This window comes from Ranitomeya imitator, chromosome 4 (genome assembly GCF_032444005.1).
Source record: "Ranitomeya imitator isolate aRanImi1 chromosome 4, aRanImi1.pri, whole genome shotgun sequence".
NCBI lineage: Eukaryota > Metazoa > Chordata > Amphibia > Anura > Dendrobatidae > Ranitomeya > Ranitomeya imitator.
In genome coordinates this window covers 152193521-152219097 of record NC_091285.1, presented here as the reverse complement: position 1 = coordinate 152219097, position 25577 = coordinate 152193521, and the positions used below count along the sequence as shown (strand labels likewise).

Sequence of the window (25577 nt, the reverse complement as noted above, 5' to 3'; positions counted from 1 at the left end):
TTGAACATAACATCCTGAATGGAATGTTCCGACTGGGTATCCTCTATCCCCATTGTGCTGTTAACCGCTTTAACTAGATGGTTAACCCTATCCAGGGACAAGCAGGCTTGACTGGACTGTTGATCTTCAGAGGAAGAAGTAGACGGGAGGGACCCTGAGCTCAGCTCACCCGAGTCTGAATCCACGTCAGATAACGGGGAAGATTTTTTAACCTTCGTTTCCCGAGGCCTGGATCTCACAGAATTTTTTATTTCCTGCCTAACCATCTCTCTTAGTGTAGAGGTTAGATCAGGAGCCTCCTCCTCTAGCAGGCGTTGAATACAAGATTTGCATAACTTTTTCAAATGCCCATCCGGAAGCGGCTCTGCACATTCAGCACACTGTCTATGTTTAGCTTTAGACGAACTTTTTCTCCCCTAGTAAGGAGAGAGGAAAAGAACAAGGGGAACACAACCATCACTAAGTGAACTTTCACGAAGATCACTTACCCCGCCAGTAATGAGTGGTAACGTAGATGGGGGGTCCTTCGTAGCCGGCAATTCTTTACGGCTTGAGGACTTCGGTATAGAAACTCGAGCCTCCTTAGCTCCACCAGTGCGGCTACTGCCACTAGACCGACGCTGGGAGCTTCTTCGAGGCTTTTCTGACTGCTGCTGCTGCTGGCTGTCAATAGTTCCTTCTGGCGACTCCATAATGAAATGAGCAAGGAACATGAGCCATCCCAGCTTGCAGCCTTAAATAATGCCCCCAAGGTACCGCCCCGGATGGGGGTAGGCAGGGAGTCCCAGGTGTCATTCGATTGATGGGGCCACTATGCGTACTGCGCCGCCCTCCCCCGAAGCCCTGATCGTCCCCGCAGCTGGGCGCCGCCATTAGCCAGCGAACGGCGCCACTGCGCATGCCCGGCCGCGCCGCTCGCCGCGTCATCCGGACACGCCCCTTCCGGACGCGGCAGCGGAGCACAGCTGACACGCGGACCAGGACGGCAGCGGGCACTCACTGGACCGACGCCGCACCCCCGCAAGGCACCGACTGGCTCCCAGGAACCCAGCACACACACCCCAGGTACCTTATCCAGGACACCATAGAAGCCAGCCTATATGCTCGAGGCTGCTTCCTCCTGCCGCCACCTACACTAACAGTCCCCCTGCCGTGTGGTGCTTCCTGCCTCCTGATCAGGCCGAGGTAGGGGACCCCCGCTACCTGCATCGGCCTGCCAGGAGTGGGGATATCTTCATAGCTTCGACCCTCTTCTCAGGGCCTGTCTGAAGAGGTTCCACTGTCAGGGACAGGAAACCAACTGACGTGGGAGAGAGGTACCGCCCTTTTTATGTCTGTAGGTTTCCTGTCCCTGAAGGGCGGATCCCCTCTCTCGTTGTGCTGTCATGGCGACTGAATAAAACTGCTGTCAAGTAGCCCTCCATAGTCATGAGCTCTGTATAACCTCACCACACCCCTGACTGACAGCTTTCTGCCTATGCACAGTGTACACAGAAAGCTGCCAATCAGTGATGAAGGTAGCTTTCATCGGCAGCAAGTAAAACAGCGATTTCCTCAAAACGTCAGTAATGATACATGACTGGAATCAGGGTCTCCACCTCTACAATATACTGCTCTCACATGAGTAAAGGGAATCCTGCCGCCAGGTTTTTGCTAAAGGGATCATATCAGTGTAAAACACCAGACTCCCTCATTACAGAGAGTTACTGACATGTCAATCAAGCAGAACTGGGTAAAGGAATTAGGGCAGAGCGCACCAGTGGCCACTTGTCACGGTGGAGGGCTCTTTGTAAACTAGGTGGTTTCTAAAATGCAGCAGTTTTTTTTAGGATTAGGCATGTCATTGTAATAAGTGATGCATTTGTGGCTAGTACAGCACGAATCTGCTGACAGGTTCCCTTTAAATCCCAACAGATCGTGTAATATGTTCATAGGAGCGAGACAATGAGTAGCTGTGTGTGGCAATGTACACCAGTAATGGAGAAGGCGGGATCTCTGCCAACAACATTATAGGGGATTAGATCTTCAGCGCTCTATGGGTGAGGCGGTAACATTCCCAGCGGAAACTATCATTAACTCACACTTATCAGCCACTCATACGTACGCAGTCTGATTGTGTCTCTATATCATACACATGTGTGCACAGTCTGAATGTGTCTCTATATCATACACATGTGTGCGCAGTCTGAATATGTCTCTATATCATACACATGTGTGCGCAGTCTGAATGTGTCTCTATATAATACACGTGTGTGCGCAGTCTGAATGTCTCTATATCATACACATGTGTGCGCAGTCTGAATATGTCTCTATATCATACACATGTGTGCGCAGTCTGAATTTGTCTCTATATAATACACGTGTGTGCGCAGTCTGAATGTGTCTCTATATCATACACACGTGTGTGCAGTCTGAATGTGTCTCTATATCATACATGTGTGCGCAGTCTGAAGGTTTCTATATCATACACATGTGTGCGCAGTCTGATTGTGTCTATATCCTACACATGTGCGCAGTCTGATTGTGTCTCTATATTATTATTATTATTATTATTTATTTATATAGCACCATTGATTCCATGGTGCTGTACATGAGAAGGGGTTACATACAAGTTACAAATATCACATACAGTAAACAAACTAACAATGACGGACTGATACAGAGGGGCGAGGACCCTGCCCTATATCATACACATGTGTGCAGTCTGAATGTGTCTATATGTCATAAACATGTGTGCGCAGTCTGAATGTGTCTCTACATCATACACGTGTGTGCGCAGTCTGAATGTGTCTCTACATCATACACGTGTGTGCGCAGTCTGATTGTGTCTCGATATCATACACACGTGTGTGCAGTCTGAATGTGTCTATATGTCATACACATGTGTGCGCAGTCTGAATGTGTCTCTATATCATACACGTGTGTGTGCAGTCTGAATGTGTCTACATCATACACGTGTGTGCGCAGTCTGAATGTGTCTCTACATCATACACGTGTGCGCAGTCTGAATGCGTCTCTACATCATACACATCTGTGTGCGCGCAGTCTGAATGTGTCTCTACATCATACACATGTGTGTGCGCAGTCTGAATGTGTCTCTACATCATACACGTGTGTGCGCAGTCTGAATGCATCTCTATATCATACACATGTGTGCGCAGTCTGAATGTGTCTCTTTATCATACACATATGTGTGCGCGTTTGATCCCCAAAGATCAGGAAGTTATTCCATCTCTCATGGATAGAGGGGAACTTCCAATCTTGAGAGTACCCCTTCAACATGTCTATGTCAATATACCCAATTATTCAATTACTGGAGCGCATTGTAGGGATTGTACACAATCAGAAAATCTATATAAATATAAGTCACTAGATGGTGGCCCGATTCTAACGTATCGGGTATTCTTGAATATGTAGGTAGTATACAGCACAGGCTACGTACTATATTGCCCAGTGACGTAGTATGTAACACAATCGACGTATATAACATAGCTACGTAGTGTATAACAGAGCTACGTAGTATATAACATAGCCACGTAGTGTATTGCACAGGTACAGTATGTAGTATATTGGTCAGCCACGTAGAATATAGCAGACCCACATAGTATATAGCATAGCCACGTAGTATATTGTAGAGCCATGTAGTATATTGCACAGCCCACGTAGTTTATAGCACATCCCATGTAGTATATTGCACAGCCCACGTAGTAGATTGCACTGCCACGTAGTATATAACACAGTCACGTAGTGTATGGCACAGCTACGTAGTGTATTGCACAGCTATGTAGTATATTGGTCATCGACGTAGTAAATAGCAGAGCCACGTAGTATATAACATAGCCACGTAGTGTACAGTCATGGACAAAAATTGAGAATGACACAAATATTAATTTTTCCAAAGTCTACTGCTTCATTTTTTCTAATGGCAATTTGCATATATTCCTGAATGTCAGCGTGATCAGCTTAACAGCAATTACTGTACTTGCAAAGTCAATATTTGCCAATAAAATTAACTTTAACCCCCAAAACACATTTCAACATCATTGCAGTCCTGCCTTAAAAGGAGCAGCTAACATCGTTTTAGTGATTGATCCATTAACACAGGTGTGGGTGTTGATGAGGACAGGGCTGGCATCACTCGACACTTTAAGAGGAGGCTGGTGCTTGGTATCATTGTTTCTCTTCAGTTGGTTATCTCTAAAGAAACACATGCAGCCATCATTGCACTGCACAAAAATGGCCTAACAGGGAAGAGTCTCGCAGCTACAAAGATTGCACCTCAGTCAACAATCTATCGCATCATCAAGAACTTCAAGGAGAGCGCTTCCATTGTTGTCAAAAAGACTCCAGGCGCCCAAGAAAGACCAGCAAGTGCCAGGACCGTATCTTAAAACTGTTTCAGCTGTGGGATCGGACTACCAGCAGTGCCGAGCTTGCTCAGGAATGGCAGCAGGCTGGTGTGAGTGCTTCTGCACGCACTGTGAGGCGGAGACTCTTTGAGCAAGGCCTGGTTTCAAGGAGGGCAGCAAAGAAGCCACTTCCCTCCAGAAAAAACATCAGGGACCGACTGATATTCTGCAAAAGGTACAGGGAGTGGACTGCTGAGGACTGGGGCAAAGTCATTTTCTCTAATGAATCCCCTTTTCAATTGTTTGGGACATCTGGAAAACAGCTTATTCGGAGAAGAAGAGGTGAGCGCTACCACCAGTCTTGTCTCATGCCAACTGTAAAGCATCCTGAAACCATTCATGTGTGGGGTTGCTTCTCAGCCAAGGGAATCGGCTCACTCACAGTCTTGCCTAAAAACACAGCCATGAATAAAGAACGGTACCAGAATGTCCTCCAAGAGCAACTTCTCCCAACCGTCCAAGAGCAGTTTGGCGCCCAACAATGCCTTTTCCAGCATGATGGAGCACCTTGCCATAAAGCAAAGGTGATAACGAAATGGCTCATGGAACAAAACAGAGATTTGGGGTCCATGGCCTGGAAACTCCCCAGATCTTAATCCCATTGAGAACTTGTAGTCAATCATCAAGAGATGGGTGGACAAACAAAAACCAACAAATTCTGGCAAAATGCAAGCATTGATTATGCAAGAATGGACTGCTATCAGTCAGGATTTGGTCCAGAAGTTGATTGAGAGCATGCCAGGGAGAATTGCAGAGGTCTTGAAGAAGAAGGGTCAACACTGCAAATATTGACATGCTGCATTAACTCATTCTAACTGCCAATATAACCTATTGGTACTCATAATATGATTGCAATGATATTTCTGTATGTGATATAAACATCAGACAAACACTAATAAAAACCAGAGGGCAGCAGATCATGTGAAAATATAATTTTGGTGTCATTCTCAAAACTTTTGGCCATGACTGTATAACATAGCCACGTAGTATATAACATAGCCACGTAGTATATTGTAGAGGCAAGTTGTATATTGCATAGCTACGTAGTATATTGCACAGCCACGTAGTATGTAACAGAACCGACAACAGCCCATGTAGTATATAGCAATGAGGGCACTATATGCGTGGTTAAAAAAGACTTAAAATAAAAAATAAACATATACTCATCTTCCAAAGGCCCCTTGAAGTCCTGGGGGCCTGCGTGCGGTGCACGCAGCAGCTTCCGGTCCCAGGGTTGGTATGAGCGCAGGACCTGTGATGACGTCGCGGTCACATGACTGTGACGTCATGGCAGGTCCTTCTCGCATAGCATCATTGGCACCGGAACCTGCCGCTTGCACTGCCGAGGACAGCACGCGACGTCAGAGGGTGAGAATAACCTTTTTTATTATTATTATTTGTAACGTTAGATCTTTTTACCATTGATGCTGCATCAATAGTAAAAAGTTGGTCACACAGGGTTAATAGCTGCATTAACGGAGTGCGTTACACCGCGGTCCTTTAACGGTGGCATTATCCCTGTGTGAGCGCTCAGCGCTGACTGCAGGGCAGTAAAGCAGCGGCCATTTCGCTGCCAGACCATGGCAATCGCTGATTGGTCGTGGCAATGGTCGTGGGCGTTTTGTCACGACCAATCAGGGACTTGGATTTCCATGACAGAGAGAGGCCGCGACAAATGAATATCCATGACAGACAGACAGACAGATGGAAGTTACCCTTAGACAATTATATAGTAGATGAGAATCATTCATCCTACTCAGACCTAAATGATTACCGACATTTCAATAAGCTTACACTCATCTGATGGCCAAAGCATTGACTAACAAAACTTCTTTATTTTTAACGAAAATAAAAAACGCTCCAACATGCCAACCAACGGCAGGTGTCTCCCTTCAATATAACTCGATGTCCACTGCCTGTTTTCAAGTGTCTATACGTCACATAGGAGACACACGGACTGGTCTATTTATGTGTCTCCTATGTGATGTATATACACAATTCCTAGTTAAGTGTGAATTAATGATCACTAGATGCAGAGACCAAGAGTCAGATTTTAGGAAGTGGAGGTTGGTTTCTGTCTCTCTGCTCGGTCATATCCCATACAGATGTAATAGAGAGATCAGTATGGAGTAGGCAAAATGTTGGACCGTTAATAGCACTAAATTGAGGGAATAGTTGTTCCAGCATCTATTAGAATGATGAAGAGAATCCGCCCTACTCTTAAAGAAAAGGTACAGAGAGTATTATATCTGACATATTAGACTGGTTAGTAGTTTCTGTTTGTTGTATGGAATGAAGACACCATGACTAGGATTTCATTCTGGTATGGATGAAATGACAGATAGGAACAAGTAAGTTTTCACTTCTGTTGATAAAATGACACCTATGGATGAAGAAGTGAAATGCAAGCACTGTAGTGGCGATCACGATTCTTAGGTAAAGCTGGAATTTCTTTTTCTGCATGTCCGATCACAGTGTAACGATGCTACCAATGCGTATGGACATGTGAACGCTTCCTGCGCCCATAGCAAAGTCCACTAGAGGGGGATAGAGCTTGGTACTTGCACGCCAACATTGGATCCATAGTGAGAACAACCACAGCTGCCATCGCTGACACGAATACGGTTTGGGATCATTCGAGCTGGTTTTCAAGCATTGCAGCCAGTGTCCTACATAAATCAATGTAATGACATTTGGAACAAACTAATACATCAAATGCAATATACCAAAGCCATAGAAATAACAAATGAGATGGGATCATGCTACATAAATCAGGACTGACTTCTATTTACAAGAGCAAAATACTCCTTTAAAAGTAGGAATCTTTGAAAAGAATAGTGTAGGATTGTGGACAATTCTTCTTTATGTAATAGTACAGGCGTGGGGAACCTCTTATCTGAAAAGGGCCTTTGGGATATTTATACCATCCTTCGGGGACTGTACAAAATTACCTTAAAAATTATCCTGATATATTTGGTCAAACAGGTACACTAGGACTGGTGTATATACGTCACATAGGACACACATGAATAGACCAGTCCCCGTGTCTCCTATGTGACGTATATACACCATATACATACATCACAATGGAGACACAGACTGCTGTATTCATTACATAGGAGACACGGCTTCCTTCATCATCAAGACGGCAGCAGATGGTTCCAATGCCACCTACAAAGAACAGCGCTAGCATCAAGATGTAATCATTGGTTGCCAGTGCTGCATGCGTGTACTTGCAGGCCCGGGCGGAATTAAAGTGCCAGCTGGCAAAATGGGCCCGGCAGCCCAAGGAATCTGCCCAGCTGCCACCCCTGTAATGGTAGCTACAGTAGTTTCTGTATCTTAGTGTGTGTTAGATAGGCACCAATACACAAATGTCCTATAGGCAAAGGCATGAGGAGGCACCTAGTTTATAAAGGGTCTGCCACTAAGATACCAGTAAGGCCGGGTTCACACTAAAGTTACAAATTCCATTTCTCTGCTCCATCAAACCAATTTTGTGCAGAAAACTGATCGTTCACATGACGGGCAAAAACCGTACCCAACCACCCTTGCTGCCAATATTGGTATCAGCTGGGTTTCTGCTATGGAGTCCATGATTTTAATTTAAAAACAAACCTGCATATTGCCATTTATCTTCTCTAGAAAACGACAACTTCCGAAGACTCAAAAAAATAAATAAAGGTGTGAAGAAAACCTAAACCATTCTGTGAAAGTAAGAGCTCACACACGGATGTCTGACCTTTTTCCTCCACATTTTAATAATACAATTTAAAACAAATATAGTCTAGGCGACCAAAGTGTAAGTGTACATTAAGAAAAACAGAAGCGGTACCACACGGAGTGCAGAGGCTTCACCGCATACAGTGGCTGATAAATAAGCCTTCTTTTTCCAATAACACGCTCAGAAAATCTTGTGATCGGTGGGGTGGAGCAGTCAGGTACATGTATGACTTGTCTTTTATTCATTACAACCCCTGCTCATTCTGGGCTCAGTAGCCAAGTGGATGGTCCGTTATCAGAGGCCGACAACCTTCCCGGTACACAACTGCACAGAGATGGACTTCTATCACGGATTAGAACTGCACCATTAACAGCTAAGCCCAGAATCACTAAATAAAATCCAAGTCATATTGTACATAGTGGATTTCACAGAAAACTATCGATCTCTTCAGCTTTTTGACAAATGGTGACAAATTCTCTTTAAGGCTGGCTTCTTACAGCCAACATTTATGCTCCAAGTGCATGCTGCAATGTATGGAATGGCATCAGGTCTCCTGACCCCGAGCCAGCAGCCTCATTGGCATATATAACCATGTGGAATTTGGGTCAGGAGATCCAAGTCATTCTAAGTACACACCAGGATGTACAATGTCAGATGTGTGAATCTGGCCTAAAGGGTATACCGTCACCATAGCAGGTCAACTCTCTACCCACCTCATGCAGGTGAACCTCTTTCTTCCTAGAAGACAGGTTCATGTGTTTCTCCAGGACACTGCAGTATTTCTCGGTCTCCTTGTCATATTTCTTTTTCACCTCCTGTGAATGAAATTGGATGCAAAATTATAGAATTGCTGACAAAGCTAATCTAAAAGCTACGATGTTCTAATCTGGTGCCGTTTATAAAGTATGAGATTAGGGTAGAGAACAGAGAGGAAAATCATTACAGCCAAACACAAGCACTCACTTGTTCCAGGCTCCAGGCGATCCTTTTGTAATGGTAAACAAGCTTATGAGAAACACTTAGGTACACCTTGTTACTGTCATCGTAAAGCACTCCTAGGAATATTTTTCTATTAAAGTGAGTATACGTGCATGTAGGGTAGTGCGAGTATGTTAATATACTCACCTACCTGCCGTACTGCTCTTCTTTTCCAGGAAGTCACCACTTTGAGGACTCTGCTGGTCACGCTGCGCGGTGCCTGACCCGGGAGTGACTCTTACAGCGTCGACAGGCTTACATGCAACAAAGTGAGCCGGTAAGTCTGAATTGCGGTGACATCACTAAGAAGGAGCAGAACGCTGTTGGATCTCAAGAAAGCAGCAGTAGGCGAGTATATTATTATTTATTTATATAGCACCATTGATTCGATGGTGCTGTACATGAGAAATACAGTCCCACCGCAAAATATCCGTGGGAGTGTTTCTTTAAAGAGGACACTGTTCAAAAAATGTAGGTAAATATCTTGTAAAAATTATTAAGCTTTCCTGATTCTGCCACTGTTTTCCGTTTTGAGATACTGTATGTCAGTCGATTACAGAGATATTCACATTTGTTGCTTTTGGAGCAGTATGTGAAGTCTCTACTCATAGTTTAACTGGGTATGTCTTCACAGTCTTCTCTGGGTCCATGTGCTTTCACTCATCCCAGACATGGCCAATCACAGCTCAGCAGATGATCCCGCAGTCTAGTAGTCTCAGACACTTAAGCCGTGATTGGCCGTGTCTAGGAAGAAGGGGTGAAAGACCCAGCCCCAAGAGAAAAGTGCCAAGCTGGACTTTGACCAGAGATTTCACATACTGTGCTCTAAAAGAAACAAATGCAAGTTTTTAAAAAGGAATTTAATTCAACTTTCTTGTGCAGGTTAATCATATGCAGATCTGAATATGACGCACGTACACTGGCAGTAACAGGTATAAATTGCAGTAATGAAAGGCTGATGGTAACAGATGTGGTCAAATTATTTCTCCAAAGTTTAACAACCAGACCAAGCTCAGGAGAACCTGTCTGGAAAGTCATATGAAAGAGACCGTTTTCTATTTTCTTGCGGTGAGTCAATTTACATAACAAATAGATCATGTACACGATTATCCTCAACCCCTTCCCGAATGTAATGGATCATTTTCAGGGTTTTTTTTTTTTTCCAACATCTTCCAGGAGTGATAGCCTTATATTGCTTTGTCAACAGAAAAATTAAAAAAAGCTATGTGCACACGTCGCGGATTAGGCTTAGGAATTTCTGATGCGGATTCTGCCTCTGGCAGAAAACACACCTGCGGATTTGTCGTGTTTTTTGTGCGGATCCGCAGCGTTTTTTGTGCTTTTTTGCTGCGTTTTTTACCCCTGCGAATTTCTATAATGGAATGGGTACAAAAACGCTGCAGATCCGCAAAAAAGAAGTGACATGCTACTTCTTTTATGTGAGTGAAAACACAGTGTGCACAGCTACAACGTGGTGCTTAGACTAGGTTCCCAAACAGTCAAATCAAGTATAAAGAAGTCTAGCACTCAACTTAAGCATAGATAGGTTTGATTTATTTGTAGCACTTGAAACGTTTCAGTCCGTAAGGATTTTGATCAGTCACGTGCTGATCGTAGCAAATATGGCAAAGTTCATGCGGTGGTGGGGCGGTGACCACATTTAATAATTGAGCACCCACAGGCTGATAAAGCCGGTATGTAGAGCGAAGGACCCAGCCTCCAGACATGGTACAGACTAGCGGTGGATACCGTGTCTGGAGACTGGGTCCTTTGCTCTACATACCAAATATTACTATTAATGCCCTAAGGCGTGGCGGCTCTCCTGCACGTTCCGTGTATTTTTTCTCCAGCATGAACTTTGCCATATTTGCTACGATCAGCACGTGACTGATGAAAGTCCTTACGGACTGAAACGTTTCAAGTGCTACAAATAAATCAAACCTATCGATGCTTATGTTGAGTGCTAGACTTCTTTATACATGCTACTTCTTTTAAACCGCAGCGTTTCCGCAGCAGATTTTCCGCAACGTGTGCACAGCATTTTTTTCTCTCATTGATTTACATTGTACTGTAAATCAATTACGGATCTGCAGCGTTTCTGCACCTCAAAAAACGCTGCGGATCCACAGAGAATCCGCAAAGTGTGCACATAGCCTTAGGGCTTGTGTTTTTTGCGGTACTGGTTGTACTTTTTATTAACACCATTCACGTCACCATGTGATGAGCTGGAAAGCAGAAAAAAATTCCAAGTGCAGTGAAATTGTAATAAAAAAAGAAGTGTAATTCCACAATTTTTTTTAGTTTTTCTTATTTACCATGTTCACTGTTCAGTAAAAATGACCAGGTCAGTATGATTATACACATACCAAACTTGCATAGTTTATGTGATTTAACTGGTTTAAAAAATTCACACGTGTAAAAAAAAAAATTTTTTTTGCTTGTCGCCATTTCCAACTCCTGCAACATTTTCAGTTTTTGGTTGACAGAGCTGTGTGAGGGCTTATTTTAGGTGCCCTTTTTCCATCTATAGCATGTTGAGGCAAATTTTGATTGTCTCTTATTGCATTTTTCCATTTTTCGGCAGTGTTGCAGAGGCAAAAAAAAAAATAATTCTGGCATTTAGATTCTTTTTCTCATTATAATGTTTACCAGTTTGGTTAACTAAATCTATATTTTGCTAGATTGAAGTCTTACAGGCATAACGATGCCACAAGTTTATTTTTATTTTTAATGGGGAAAAACAAGGGGGGGGGGGGCAATTTGAACTTTTTTTTTTTTTTCTCCATCATATCTGGTAGTCCCCATAGGGGATTTGAACCTGCGATCATGCAATCGCTTGTGCTACATACAGTAATACCACAGCACGATCGTATAAAGTAAAAATCACGATCTCCTATGAACATCAGCCCGAAGCTGGTTCATACTGTCATGACAGACACTGGGATCTTCATCAGACCCCCGGCTGTTATTACAATCCATTGGCATCCTGGACAGGAACGCAGATGGCACACCCTCCTGCTGGCATGCTGTAAATGCTGCTGTCAGAAATTGAAAGCGGCATTTAAACAGCGGCTCCACCCGCAGCTGTGCGAGTTGGATGATGGCTGAATCACACAACCATCATCTGCCGGAAAACATCAGGGTTCAGTTCCTAAGCCTGTATAAAGATCAGGGAGCTGGCATATGACATAACTGTAGGTCCTACAACACTATTGGAAGTTTTATGCTAATTAGATTTTGGTGCTCAGGGGCCAGACCATTACAGGGGGTCTTTTCCTCTTCGTTTGTGATTCTCAAGCCCCTCTGACTCTTGTCTTTTTATAATGGATCACTGCCTTTTTAGTAACCTGCCTCCTCTGTCTGAAATCTTCTCTTCAAACAGAGGCGGCAGGAGGAGAAGACCCCATGTACAGTCCGGCCCCTGTGCACCAAAATCCAATTAGCAGAAAACATCAAATGGTGATTAAACAGCAACAAAGCGGATTTCTTCACCAAATGTATCAATGTAATCTGTATTACAGCGCCATTACTGCCACATTTTAAAATCAAGCAGTCAGATCCTGCTTAACGAATGGTCAATAACAACAATGACATCTAAGTGGTTAGACTCCCTCTGTCAATCTATCTGCGTGGGAAAAAAAAATACAGGGAAAAAAAATGCTGTATCCTGAAAATCTAAGTAAGCTGCATCCTTAAAGGGTCAAAAACCTGTATGGAAAAGTGCTAGAACATACTGCAGAGGACTATAACTATATAAGTATGGTTCACAGCAGCAACAATTATCGTGAGTTTAATGAAGAAGCAATATAGAGCACATTTCATTTACCGTCAAGGAAAAGCGTCACAATAAGAAAATATGTTATGTTAGACAAAAAAGAAGTTGAGCCAAGCAGACAACACAAGTAGCATGAAACATGCAATCCACTGCTACAAGAAATCATATAGTCAAGAGAGAAGCGCACATGACCACGCTACTAACTGGAATGAAGAACTGGATATGAAAAGCTTCACTGAGCTTTTTTAAGAAATTACCTTTGCTGCACCAATCTGCTCCTTTCTAAATTTTTCAAGAGGAGTAATGAGAACTTCTCCAGCATTTTCAATCTGTAAATATACATAGAACAATGTTATGAGCCTTTTTACCTTCAAAAAAATACCAGAATGCAAAACTTCAAAAGTCCAATATAAGAGCATACTTTCGGTCACATATTGGCCAGGGCCTCAGTCTTTCTCTGGCCTTATTCACACATGTCATTAGACACATGGTATGGTTTTAATACTAGAGGTTAGGACCATCCCGAATAGGGTCACCGTGACGTGGTGGGATAGCTTTTACTTTTTCTTTTTTTTTTTAATCAAAAATATGTTAACAAAGTACCATATGTTGTTATTGTTACTTTTATGCACTATTGCTATTTATTTACTGCAGGGAATTTGCTCATTTTGTGTCAAGTTTTTTTGTCTTTTTAGTAGCCAGTGTGAACATGCACCTAAATGCTGCATGTACACCAACTTATATCCCAGTTCATTTGTTTTTGGTTTCGGTTTCATTCTCTGCACCCTGTGTAGATAGGGGTGTGATCTCCACTTTTTGAGCTGGACATTATTTTAAAAAGCTCCCCACTGCTGGGTGTCCATTAGTTTGGACCTCAGTCCTACTCAGCCCTTATTCACACAGACATCATTAGGCACATGGTAAAGTTTTAATACTACAAGTTAGGACAGTCCTGAATAGGGTCACCATGATGGTGGCACGGCATTTAAGGTTTGTGTTTTTTTAGCAAAAATATATGTTAACGATGCATCCTATATTATTTTCATATACTACTGCCATTTACTGTAGGGTATTTACTCATTGTTTGTGTCATGGGGTTTACACGTTATAAATATAAGACTTCATTGAAAATGTAAACGTGATCTACTATATAATTGCCTAAGGGTCACTTCCGTCTTTCTGTCCTTCTGTCTGTCTGTCGTGGATATTCATTGGTCGCGGCCTCTGTCTGTCATGGAAATCCAAGTCGCTGATTGGTCGTGGCAAAACGCCCACGACCATTGCCACGACCAATCAGCGACGGCCATAGTCTGGCAGCAAAATGGCCGCTGCTTTACTGCCCTGCAGTCAGCACTGAGCGCTCACACAGGATTAATGCCCGCGGTCCGTTAAAGCAGCTATTAACCCTGTGTGACCAACTTTTTACTATTGATGCTGCATATGCAGCATCAATAGTAAAAAGATCTAATGTTACAAATAATAACAATAATAAAAAAAAAAAGTTATTCTCACCTTCCGAGGTCGTGCGCTGTGCTCGGCAGTGCAAGCGGCACAGCGCAAGCGGCAGGTTCCAATGCCAAGGAGGCTATGCGAGGACCTGCCATGATGTCACGGTCATGTGACCGCGACGTCATCACAGGTCCTGCGAGTCATACCTGTGCAATACACTACGTGGCTATGTTATATACTACGTAGCTCTGCTATATACTATGTACGCTGTGTTATATACTACGTCGGTTGTGTTATATACTACGTCACTGTGCAATATAGTGCGTAGCCTGTGCTATACACTACCTACGTATTCTAGAATACCCTATACGTTAGAATCGGGCCACCATCTAGTAAAAAATAAGATGCATTAGGGTCCTACAATCAGCTTTTACTAAAAACCTTGTTTAGTGGGCCTGAACCCTGAAAGCGAACCTGTCAGTAGGATCAACCCTGCTAAGCTCCGCTTTCAGAACTTACTTTAAATAAAAGGTGGCGTTAACAGTGTGAGACATGTAAAGAATGACACCATAATCACATACAGCTCTACAGTGAGATCAGGGCTGACAGTACAGCAGAGCAAAAAAAAGCAGCCTTGTTTTGCTAATCCTGTACAACCCTTTTAAGGGCCACAGGCTACTAAATACTGTAAATCAGTCTGTGGGTATTTTTCCGCTGTAGACAACCCCTATTGTGTAAGCAGCATTCTACGGCTAAGCTTGAGCGGACCTTCAACAAAATCATGCTGAGGGGACAACTGAGCAAATAATAAAAATATGCCTTATTTCACTGAAAAACAATGTGTGGATTCCTGCAGCACAAAGTTCTCTAGCTGACAACCTTCTCTGCGCTCTAATGCCTCCCTTTTCCATCAGTTACCCAAATGTGAACCCATTTTTCTCCAATGTAACAAAAAAACAAGCAATTAGTTATTCATCCTACACATCTCGGCCGGGACGGATGAACACCAGCTGAAAAGTGTGTATTATGTGTATCCTCCTCAACAATGACTAGTGTCACTTGGACAACTTACCATCCGCATCCGCTCATCTTCAAGATTTCCCAATACAGCAGCAAATTCCTGCAGAGACCTGGCTGAAAAGTGAAGGGAGGAAATCAGAACAATACAACAGACAGCAGTAGTACCCGGAGCTTCCTGCACGTGTCAGCCCACTCACTGCTACAAATAACTTCCTACTGTACAAAATGTAAAAGTCCTCTAAAAATACGACAACAAAAATAAATGTTTAACAACATAGATGCAGGGTAGACTTCAACCTTCAATTTTCCTTTTCCTTTAAATCTTGGATGTGATTTATAACCTAACTGCTCTGAAAATGTGTAAGAAACAATTGTTTTAATGAGTGTTCTTTACATTAGCGAAGTTAAAGCTCCCAAACCAAGACTAATGTACGGTAAAACAATTAAATAAGATACTATCAAGCCTAACTCTTTTGAAAGAAAAATAAAAAAGGAAAAATTATCACAAAAGAGGAAGATAAAAGCAATAATAATAATAACAACAACAATAACAAAAAAACAACAACAATAACAACAACAACAACAACAACAATAACAAGAAGAAGAAGAAGAAGTCACAGGACTGCGTTATTTAAAAGAGTCAGTGGAAATTCCAAAAAAATAGTGTGTATGTTTGGCATATGCCATAAGGACACTAGACAGTAATACTACCCCTATGTCATATTACAGCAACTTTCACTGTGCTGTTTAACTGATATGCAAATTAGGTAGGCAAATGCACTGGTAGGTTTGTGCACTTGCAGCCTAACTCGTCTTCACTTCTCCTCGCCAGCATGGCCCTTCTTCTTGACTGATAGTAGGTGACATTATGCAGGAGAGCCTCTCAGCTGTCAATCAAAAAGTGGAGGTGGTGTCGACAAAGAGGAGCCAATAACTGCAAGTGCACTGGTATACACACCAGCACACTTGCAGATCTAATTTGCTTGTCAATAAAAGCAAAGTTTTGGCATAGAGAATGGCAAGTTTTACACCGCTTTTCAACCCAGTGGGTAGTGTTACTTACAGGTATAATAACAATACCCAACATCTGTATGGATACCTTAAATCATTATGTATGGAAAAAAAAACGTGATTGAGATGAGAATCAGAATACTATTCCTGAAGAGAAAAGTACATAAACATCTGGGACTCAGTAATTATAATCCATAGTACTAGTATGGATCCAAAAAGAAACATTCATCAGTACAGGCTGCCAGAAAAAAAAAAGACATAATAGACAGCAACTGTGTTGGCTGAAGGCAGAGATTACACACAAGGGGTCTTACCAATGCAGATTTCATCGTCAGTTTCCGCATCACCAATGCACCGGAATTTGAATTCATTCAGTGAACCAGCAAATTTCCTTTTTGCAGATGACAGAGCTGCAGGAGAAAATAATGAAATGATGAAATAATGGATGAGACGTGTAGAGCGGAGCATAATATATAAAGATTACAGAAAATCACATATATGCACCAAATATAAAGCAAAAGCTGCATTATCTAGACTCAGACTGGACATGAGATAATTGTAGAAGGACATCTTTCGGATCCGTTTTCCTTAGACTTACTAAACAAGAACACAATATAACAAAGCAGATTACAGAAGATAAGGACGATTAATTTATCTATGCATTATAATCCATGAAAGTAAAATCTACAGATGTGAGCGATCATACGTCTGTATATCCCACAGAGGGCTTAAATGTTTCAGAGAAAAATATACCGTGTCAAAGTCATGCAGCCAGGCGCCTATTCATGCTCCTGCGATTAGGGCAGCATGAATTGTGTGATAGATTCCCTTTACATACATCTTTTTTGCTATGAGATAACAATGATGGTATAAAACTGGATTTTTACAAGTTTGCCTGTTTATAAGATTTGGAACTATACACAATACAAATCTACTACATGGGTGGCCATCACGTGAATCTACGGCATTGATGACCACAAGCTTAACACTACATAAAACAATGAGCTGATTGAATATATATTTTTCTATAATCAAAAAACCTAAATATTCACAGGTCCATTTTTTCTCGTATGTGAGATGAGGCATCACTGTGTAAGGATGCTTACTATTCGCATCCTACTAAAAAATGACCAGACAGGTTCCCTTTAAATTACACTTAAGTCCTTTGGTCCGGGATTTTTGTGTGATCTTTCATATAGGTGGGCTAAGCTTCCCTCATCTGTCATCAATTTGTAAATAATTATATTTTCATGTAAGGTCACAGCCTGTGGTTTTTTCAGTGCCAGACATGGTAGGAGTTTGGCTGGATTCCAGAGAATTTAGTGCTTTTTGATGGTATAGAGCATAAAGGTTACCAAGGAGGAGGTAGAAAACCTCAGACATTAGGCACACGATTCAGGATATTATTAAGCCTATAATGTTTAAACAAACTAGGAGGGAGGGGAAAAGCTGAAAAAGAGCTCTCAGGCAAGCGGCCACAGAGCGGAACTGCACTTGGTGTACGGAAACAGGTTCTTAAGTCATTACTGTTTGATTACTCTTAGAAGAGGCAAGCTACTTGGAGGAGGGAAGATGTTCAGCTCTAAGACTAGCAAAACAGGGTAGACAAGTGCACTCACTGCTAAAATATGCTCACATGTAGATTTGTTGTGGGTGTTTTTCATACAAACTATGGCCAGCAACCTGCAGTGAAAAATTTTGATGCAGTTTTTTTTATGTATTTTTTGATGCTTTTGTGGCCAAGCCATTTCGGACTCAATGGGAGCATACTACAGTAAAAATATGGTAAAAACTGACATGCTGCACTTTCTTAAAAAAATAAATAAAAACACATATAAAAACAAGGTACAAAAGTATATCATGCAAATGAAATCTACAAAATGCGATACGATTTTTCCACACACAAAAAAAAAGTCTAAAAAACGCTAAGTGAGAATAATTACTAAGATAGAATTTTCACATGGTAGAAGTGTTGTAAAAAACATGGACAATAATTTCTGCCAACCCCAATTATAGGAATGTAGGAATGGTATAGTCATAGATTTTTGGGCAAGAAATAGTTATTAGCTCATTATACATAGTTACATTGATTGGTCATGTTAAATTTCCTTTAAAAATTCTCAAAAAAATAAACAGAGCCTTAAGGCTATGTGCCCACGTCTGGAATTGCCGCGGAAATTTCCTTGGCAATTCCGCAACTGTGCTGCGCTATTAGCTTGCAGAATGCTAGCGTTTTCTAAGCGATCTGTAGCATCGCTTGGAAAACTGATTGACAGGTTGGTCACACTTGTCAAACATAGCGTTGGACAAGTGTGACCAACTTTTTACGATTGATGCAGCCTATGCAGCATCAATAGTAAAAAGATAGAATGTTAAAAATAATAAAAAAAAATAAAAAATCGTGATATTCTCACCTTCCGGCGTCCCTTGCAGCCTTCCCGGCTTGGTTGTTTTTTAATCTTTATTTTCAGATTTATGGCAATGATATGTTCGTGTTTCAGGGCACCTGCCTCCTAGTTTGCATAATAAACATCTGCACATACTGGGAAAAAAAAACCTTGTGCAGGCAGGTGCCAGCAGTGGCACTGGCGCTGCAGAATAATCGCATGCTAAGTGTCCTAGTAATCACTGTTCTTGATGTTATTCAGATCGTACAAAAATAAATAAATGTGAAAATGGCGCCTGTGCAGTAACCGCTATCTGTGTGCATAGAGATCTAATAGCTGCTATCGCGCAGGCGGCTCCACCTTGCTGGAAAAGAAAAAAAAAAATTCCTCCTCCAAGATGGCACCGCACGCGCCTGTGCAATAGCAGCTCTCGAAGATCACCAATACCTTCTACTGTGCAGGTGGTGCCATCTTGGAGGAGGACATCTTCTTTATCTCTAGCAAGATGGTGCCGCCGGCACAAAAGCAGCCATCACATCTCTGTACATACACCGATAGCTGCTACTGCGCAGGCACAGATGGCGCCATTTTAAAATAGATTTTGTTTTTTGGACTTGCTCAACCTCAAGAACCGTTATTACTAGGACACGAAACATGCAGAAAGTTTTCTTTTTTTTTTCTTCCTTTAATTCAGTATGTTCACATTATATAATCTAGGGGGCAGGTCGGTGGGGGATCAGTGACCTGTCAGCAGGCTGCATTATGAATACCTAAGCAGAGCACCACATGAAGACCCCCCACAGGCCGCCCCGGGGCACAAGCATATCATTAACTCAAAACCAAAAATAAAGCTTAAACCACAAAACGGATTTCATAACCAAGGTATCATGGCAATCACTAGGATGGTGCCGACCTGACAGTGTGTGTGTGTAGGTTACGGTGCACAATCCTGCTGACAGGTTCCCTTTAATGTCAAGCAAACGCCGGGAGACATCACTGGAAAGGTGTCGTTGCAAAATGGAAGAATCTGTTATTTTTATTTTACACTGTGAAATAAAGTATTTAAGCAGGGGTTGTCCAAGTAATGGACAACCTCTAATTTATTTTTTAAACTTTTGTTGGCAGGCTGTGTAATTTAAGGCAATGATGATGATGATGACGATGATGATGAAAATGATGAATTTAGCCTGCAGCACCGACAGAAGACTGGCGTCCATCTGTCTGCCAATTTCTAGTTAATGCTTATGGTAACTTAAAACTTCACGGAACTGAAACTTAGCGTTAAATGTTTTGTACAGAAAGCAATCGCGATAGAAAACATAATATCTTCCACCTGGGTCCTCTAAAGGTGAAGATATCCTGAAAGTTAGAAATCTCATATCTTTTTAACAGACCCAGCACATCCCACAATCAGCACCATATGAACTCACCGAGGGGAAGCATGTGGGCATAACCTTGAGATAATAAAAAGCAGAATTTGGGTTTGTGTAATTTGTCAGTGCTGGAAGATACAGCTTGCTGTAGGTTCTGTCTTTTTTCCTAGGAGTATGTTCCTGGGTTCACACTGCATTAATGGCAATGCGCTGATGGCATCCATTACATAGCGGCACTAACGCTATGTAACGGATGCGTTAGCGCACCCATTGACTGCAATTATGTAGTGCATCGCTAATGTCACAGCGATGTGTCATCATTCTGTGACGGACCCTCGGACGCGGTATATTATATATATATATATATATATATATATATATATATATATATATATATATATATATATATATATATATATATATATTTATTTTTATTTATTTATTTATTTTTTTTATTTATTTATATGTAAATGTAGTTATATATAATTTATAAACACGGCCTACTTTTCCGGATTAGATAAAATTTAACAGCTCTGTTCCTCTTGCTCTGCAAACCACACCCTTGAAGCCATATGCTGCCTGTAATGAGTGTCCAACCGGCCTGTATAAAAGATTGGTGGGGGGCAGTTAGCAGTTGATTTGGTTATTGTGGCATTGGCGGTCACAGTGTGGGGATTATAAATATGCAAAATCTAAATAACCAAGCTCCAAAGTGAGCTTAAACATTTACTGAGCTAAGTTTGGAAGTCATCCTGATTAATGGGGGTCTGACTGCTGGATCCTCTCCGCTCCCAACTCCTCCCCCGATGCCAAGAACCTTATGTGAATAGGTCTGCGGCCCATCATGCGCACTGTCACTGTATTTTTATGAGAACGTCAAAGGATATTATATCTAAATACACACACATATATAGTACATACACAATTATATTTCATGGGTTAGAATCGGAGGTGTATGTGCCATACGCGCAGAGCTCCCCAGTAGTTGACCTAGTAGTGGAAGCAGACGCGACCTCATCCATCACTCAGTCAATTGTGTAATTGGACAATTGGAGACAGCGAAGTTGCGTCCCCTAACAAACTGGTGGCAGTGGTCGGATCTACATGCTCTCCCTCCTTGACTATTATGGACATATGATGGATTACTTTTTGCGGGATTTTTGTCATACACAATAATGGAAAACAGGAGAAAAAATTATAAGTGAGGTGAAATGGTTACCTGGTACCATGATTCATAAGATCACCACAATTAAAGGCGATACTTACCTAGTTTTAAAGTAGTGTATACATACGTAACTGGACAGCCGGAGATAGCCGTGCTCGAATAGCCTTTGATATTCTCATAAAAATGGAGTGGCAATGCGCATAATAGGCCACCGATGTAGTCACTGGAGGCTCTTCAGAGCCCAGGTTCTTGGCATTTGAGATGAGGGTGTGAGGTTCCAGTGGTCAGACCCCCAGCAATCGGAAAGTTATGACTTCCAAACTTAGCAAAACCTCAGTAAATTATTAAGCTCACTTTGTAGCTTGGTTATTTAGCTATTGCATGTTTATATATTAATTTGGTCTCAGTGGTCTTGTGCCATTTAGGGCTGCACTCGTCACATGTCGTATAATTGACATGACAACTGCAGTCTAGGTACACAGAAGACTAGTATGGACAATCAAGATGTGGCACTGGAATGGAAGGGAATGAAAGGGCGAGTATATTCAATACATTTCTTTTCAATTTTATTTACAAATGCCAATAACAAGTGAACAAGTATTTATAAGAATGTTTGTTCCCGACTGGCGGCATGTTTACGGAGATCTATGTGCCGATTAACTGGTCAATTCACAAAGGCTTGAAGCTTTCAATGGGATAATGCAATTCACTTCAAGTGTTCACTACTAGCTAAATAATAAATCAATAATTAAGGAGAATGTGATATTACAATTTATCTGGTACTTGTGTATAATTAATTTTTATATTATTTTACTCAGCTATATAGCACTATCAATTCCACAGCGCTTTACATACATAATCATCACTGTCCCCACTGGGAAATCGCTACCAGTATGTCTTCGGAGTGTGAGAGGAAACAGGTGTACCCGGTAGAAGCTCCTCCTAAACACGGAGTCACTGTGAGCTGTCCACTTTTATAGTAGTCTAGTATGGCATACATACACACCATAATAGGATTAGGTGTATAATGAAGAATAATAAAATAATAGATCTGACCTCAGGACAGCCAACATCATTTGATTACTCACAGAACAAAATGTGACTTCAACCAGGATTATAAATACATAGCAAAATAACTGCTCTATGTAAATTTAAGATGATTTTTTAATAAAGTTATATTTAATATTACATTCCTTCCTGTACCTTATTTCCCTCCCCAAACACTCTGCAGCTCTCCCCTCATTGTGCCGTCTTCTGTTCTTCAGAGATGTGTGATTATAGCGTATACAGCACAGCAGAAGTGAACTGTCTAATTACAAACACATTTGCTGCTGTATCTCTCCTCATAGCATTCTCTGCTCTAAAGTACTGCTCACCTCCCCACACTGGTTGCCTGTGTCATGGAAGCTAAAGCATTAAGAGAAGACAACTGCAGCTGCAGATGTGTTTGTAATGACACAAAGTTCATCTCTGCTGTACTGTGTTAGTTAGAATAACACAGCAGTAAGATCAGGAGGCCAGACTATTAATAATTACATGACTCACACAGTTAACACCCCCTTCATTTAAAACAAGCTCTTGAGGCAGATTCTCATTGAGTTCTGTGTCCGGCACAGAGATCTTTACAGCTCATTTAAAAATTAATATAAATGTAGAATTCTTTGGCATAAGGTTAAGTTCACATTAGCATTCGGGGGCTTTGCGGAAGGCTGCATACATCCTCCGTTAAGCCCCGCCAACTTCCGCATACATTCTGCGTACCCGTCTGTAGCACTGGGTACGCAGGCCATGCGGATGTATGCGGATGTGTCCGCATGCATCGTTTTGACGTTTCGCCGAACGCAACATGTTGCATTTTGTTGCGGTCGGCAGGCGCGTCAAAACGACGCATGCAGACGCATCCGCATGGTCTGCGTACCCAATGTTAAAGATAGGTACGCAGTACACATTCAGACGTAGGCGGAGCTGAATGGAAAAGGTGTGGCAGTGGGTGGGGCTTAACAGAGGAAGTACGCAGCTCTGCCCAACGCAAATGTGAAGCCACCCTAAGACATGGAATTGCTTTGGCTAGAACATCATAAGGTATGCTTGAGTTGTCTAGTGGAACCACAGGGGTGAATTTTATGTGTTCCAAAAATGTTTGCAGTTTGCTTTAATTATTAAGTTTTACTGCATTATTTTTTTGTTGTGTATTTGTGTTTGTTCTATAGTTTGCATTAGCTATAAGTGATGAATAACCAACCTCCCAAAATTACGTTAGCTTGTGTCTAATCTGTATGTCTACTGCATTTGACTAATTTTTACTTAATCTTTAGGGGAGTATGATGCACAAGTTGCCTATATTTGTGCATCATGTGTCTCATATATATATTACGTACGTGTGCAGCGAGTGAAGAGGGTGGGGTTCACACACAGATATTGCATAGGGTCCCTCTGCAGTTTATGGCTGGTGCTGGATGTACAGAATAGGATTACAATGGATAGTGCTATCTACTATATAATTGTCTAAGGTCCACTTCCATCTTTCTGTCTGTCTGTAACAGAAATCCCAAGTCGCTGATTGGTCGCGGCAAAGCAGCCATGACCAATCAGCGATAGGCTTAGTCCGGCCGTGTAACATATGGGCCTCGGAATTCTGGGAGTTGTAGTTAAAATGCAGAATACTACATGGCCTATGAGGGTAAGCAAACTACATTTCCCAGAGGCAGGGAGTACAGTGCGCAGAGAAAACAGAGAAGTGTCTGCATGGCTGCTATAGGGCAATAATGGTCTCCCTCTATGTCGCGGCCGTTTATGGTGGTCTTTGGTGGCTGGCACAGAGGTAACTGGGCAGCAGAGTCCCTGAATGAGCCCCTGAAGCAGTGGACCCTCATCGTGCACCCGCTGAGCAGCCTGCAGGTGAAGCTGCCGTGTAACGTGCGGCTGAGACCCCAAGACCCGCTCACCTATCCGGACGTGGACAGGGTGTTCGTCATGGTGAGTGGGTGTCTTCCCTTCTCCCTGCAGAAGACACTGAGGCTCTGTATCTGTACTGCAGGTCTCTGCTGCGACCCAGTGTTTGAGCTGAGGCTGGAAACACAGCGAGGCTCAGACTCCAGGAGGTCCAAGTGGCTGATGGGCGAGGGCAGGGTACGGTGTGCAGGGTATGATGGGCAAAGTTCGGTGTGCAGGGTACGGTGGGCAAGGTGCTGGGTGCAGGGTATGGTGTGCAGGGTACGGTGGACAAGGTGCGGTGGGCAAGGTACGGTGTACAGGGTATGGTGTGCAGGGTACGGTGGGAAAGGTATGGTGGGAAAGGTGCTGTGTGCAGGGTATGGTGTGCAGGGTACGATGGGCAAGGTGCGGTGGGCAAGGTACGGTGTGCAGGGTACAGTGGGCAAGGTACGGTGTGCAGGGTACGGTGGGAAAGGTGCTGTGTGCAGGGTATGGTGGGCAAGGTGCGGTGGGCAAGGTGCGGTGGGCATGGTACGGTGTGCAGGGTACAGTGTGCCATCTCACAAGGATCTCATCTCCTGATGGTCCTACATGATTGGCTCTAGGAGAACTGATCTGTGACTACAGCAGCAGTTGGCATTAATGTGGCTGTTTTTCTCATCCCCCTTTGGCACATTTGTGCCTGTCTGATGCGTTTGTGACCAGATGTGCAATGTCAGTAAAAGAGGATTACTTTTAGGATATGCCGTGTGTATCACATGGGTGAAGGCCATACCGCTGTGGTCTAAGGATGAGCAGATTCTTTCCAATCACCCCAAGATATTTGGTGAATCAAATGTGCAGTATTATACTCTGAGGTCCAGTACTATATACCCCTGTGTGTATGGTGGGAGTTCTGCACACCCCTCACATGCCGCCGTGGTCACAGAGGTTAGTAAGGTGATGGTGCCCTGGGGTCACACTATGATTACACTGAGGCTGTTATATAGTCTGATCGCTTTACACGCGGACTATCTATATAATCGTCTAACGTCCACTTCCGTCTGTTTATCTGTCACGGAAATCCGGTGTCACTGATTGGTTGTGGCCGGCCAGGCGCAACCAATCAGCGACATTGGCGCGGAATTTAAATCACGCTTCACTCATTGGTGGCGTCCGGCTGGGCGCGACCAATCAGTGACAGGTGCAGTCCGGCCGCGAATTGGCGCTGGATTTCAACTACACTTCGCTAATCGGCCAGCCGGGCGCGACCAGTCAGCGATATTGGCATGAAATTTAACCTCCACTCACAGCACAAATTGCATACATACATACATACATACATATTCTAGAATAGCCGATGCGTTAGAATC

At 42.6% G+C, this 25577-nt stretch overlaps 1 protein-coding gene across 2 annotated transcripts in view; it reads right to left on the bottom strand.

Annotated features, from left to right (window-relative positions):
• The window catches only part of ARHGAP26 (Rho GTPase activating protein 26), a 590718-nt gene that overhangs the window by 450091 nt on the left and 115050 nt on the right, over positions 1 to 25577 (bottom strand). For both annotated transcript variants that reach the window (XM_069764052.1, XM_069764053.1), the window contains exons 2-5: positions 16681 to 16776; positions 15408 to 15469; positions 13144 to 13215; positions 8847 to 8948 (exon numbers count right to left, since the gene is read on the bottom strand). In XM_069764052.1, coding sequence (XP_069620153.1) covers positions 8847 to 8948; positions 13144 to 13215; positions 15408 to 15469; positions 16681 to 16776 — 332 coding nt within the window. The remainder of the gene's footprint in view (positions 1 to 8846; positions 8949 to 13143; positions 13216 to 15407; positions 15470 to 16680; positions 16777 to 25577) is intronic.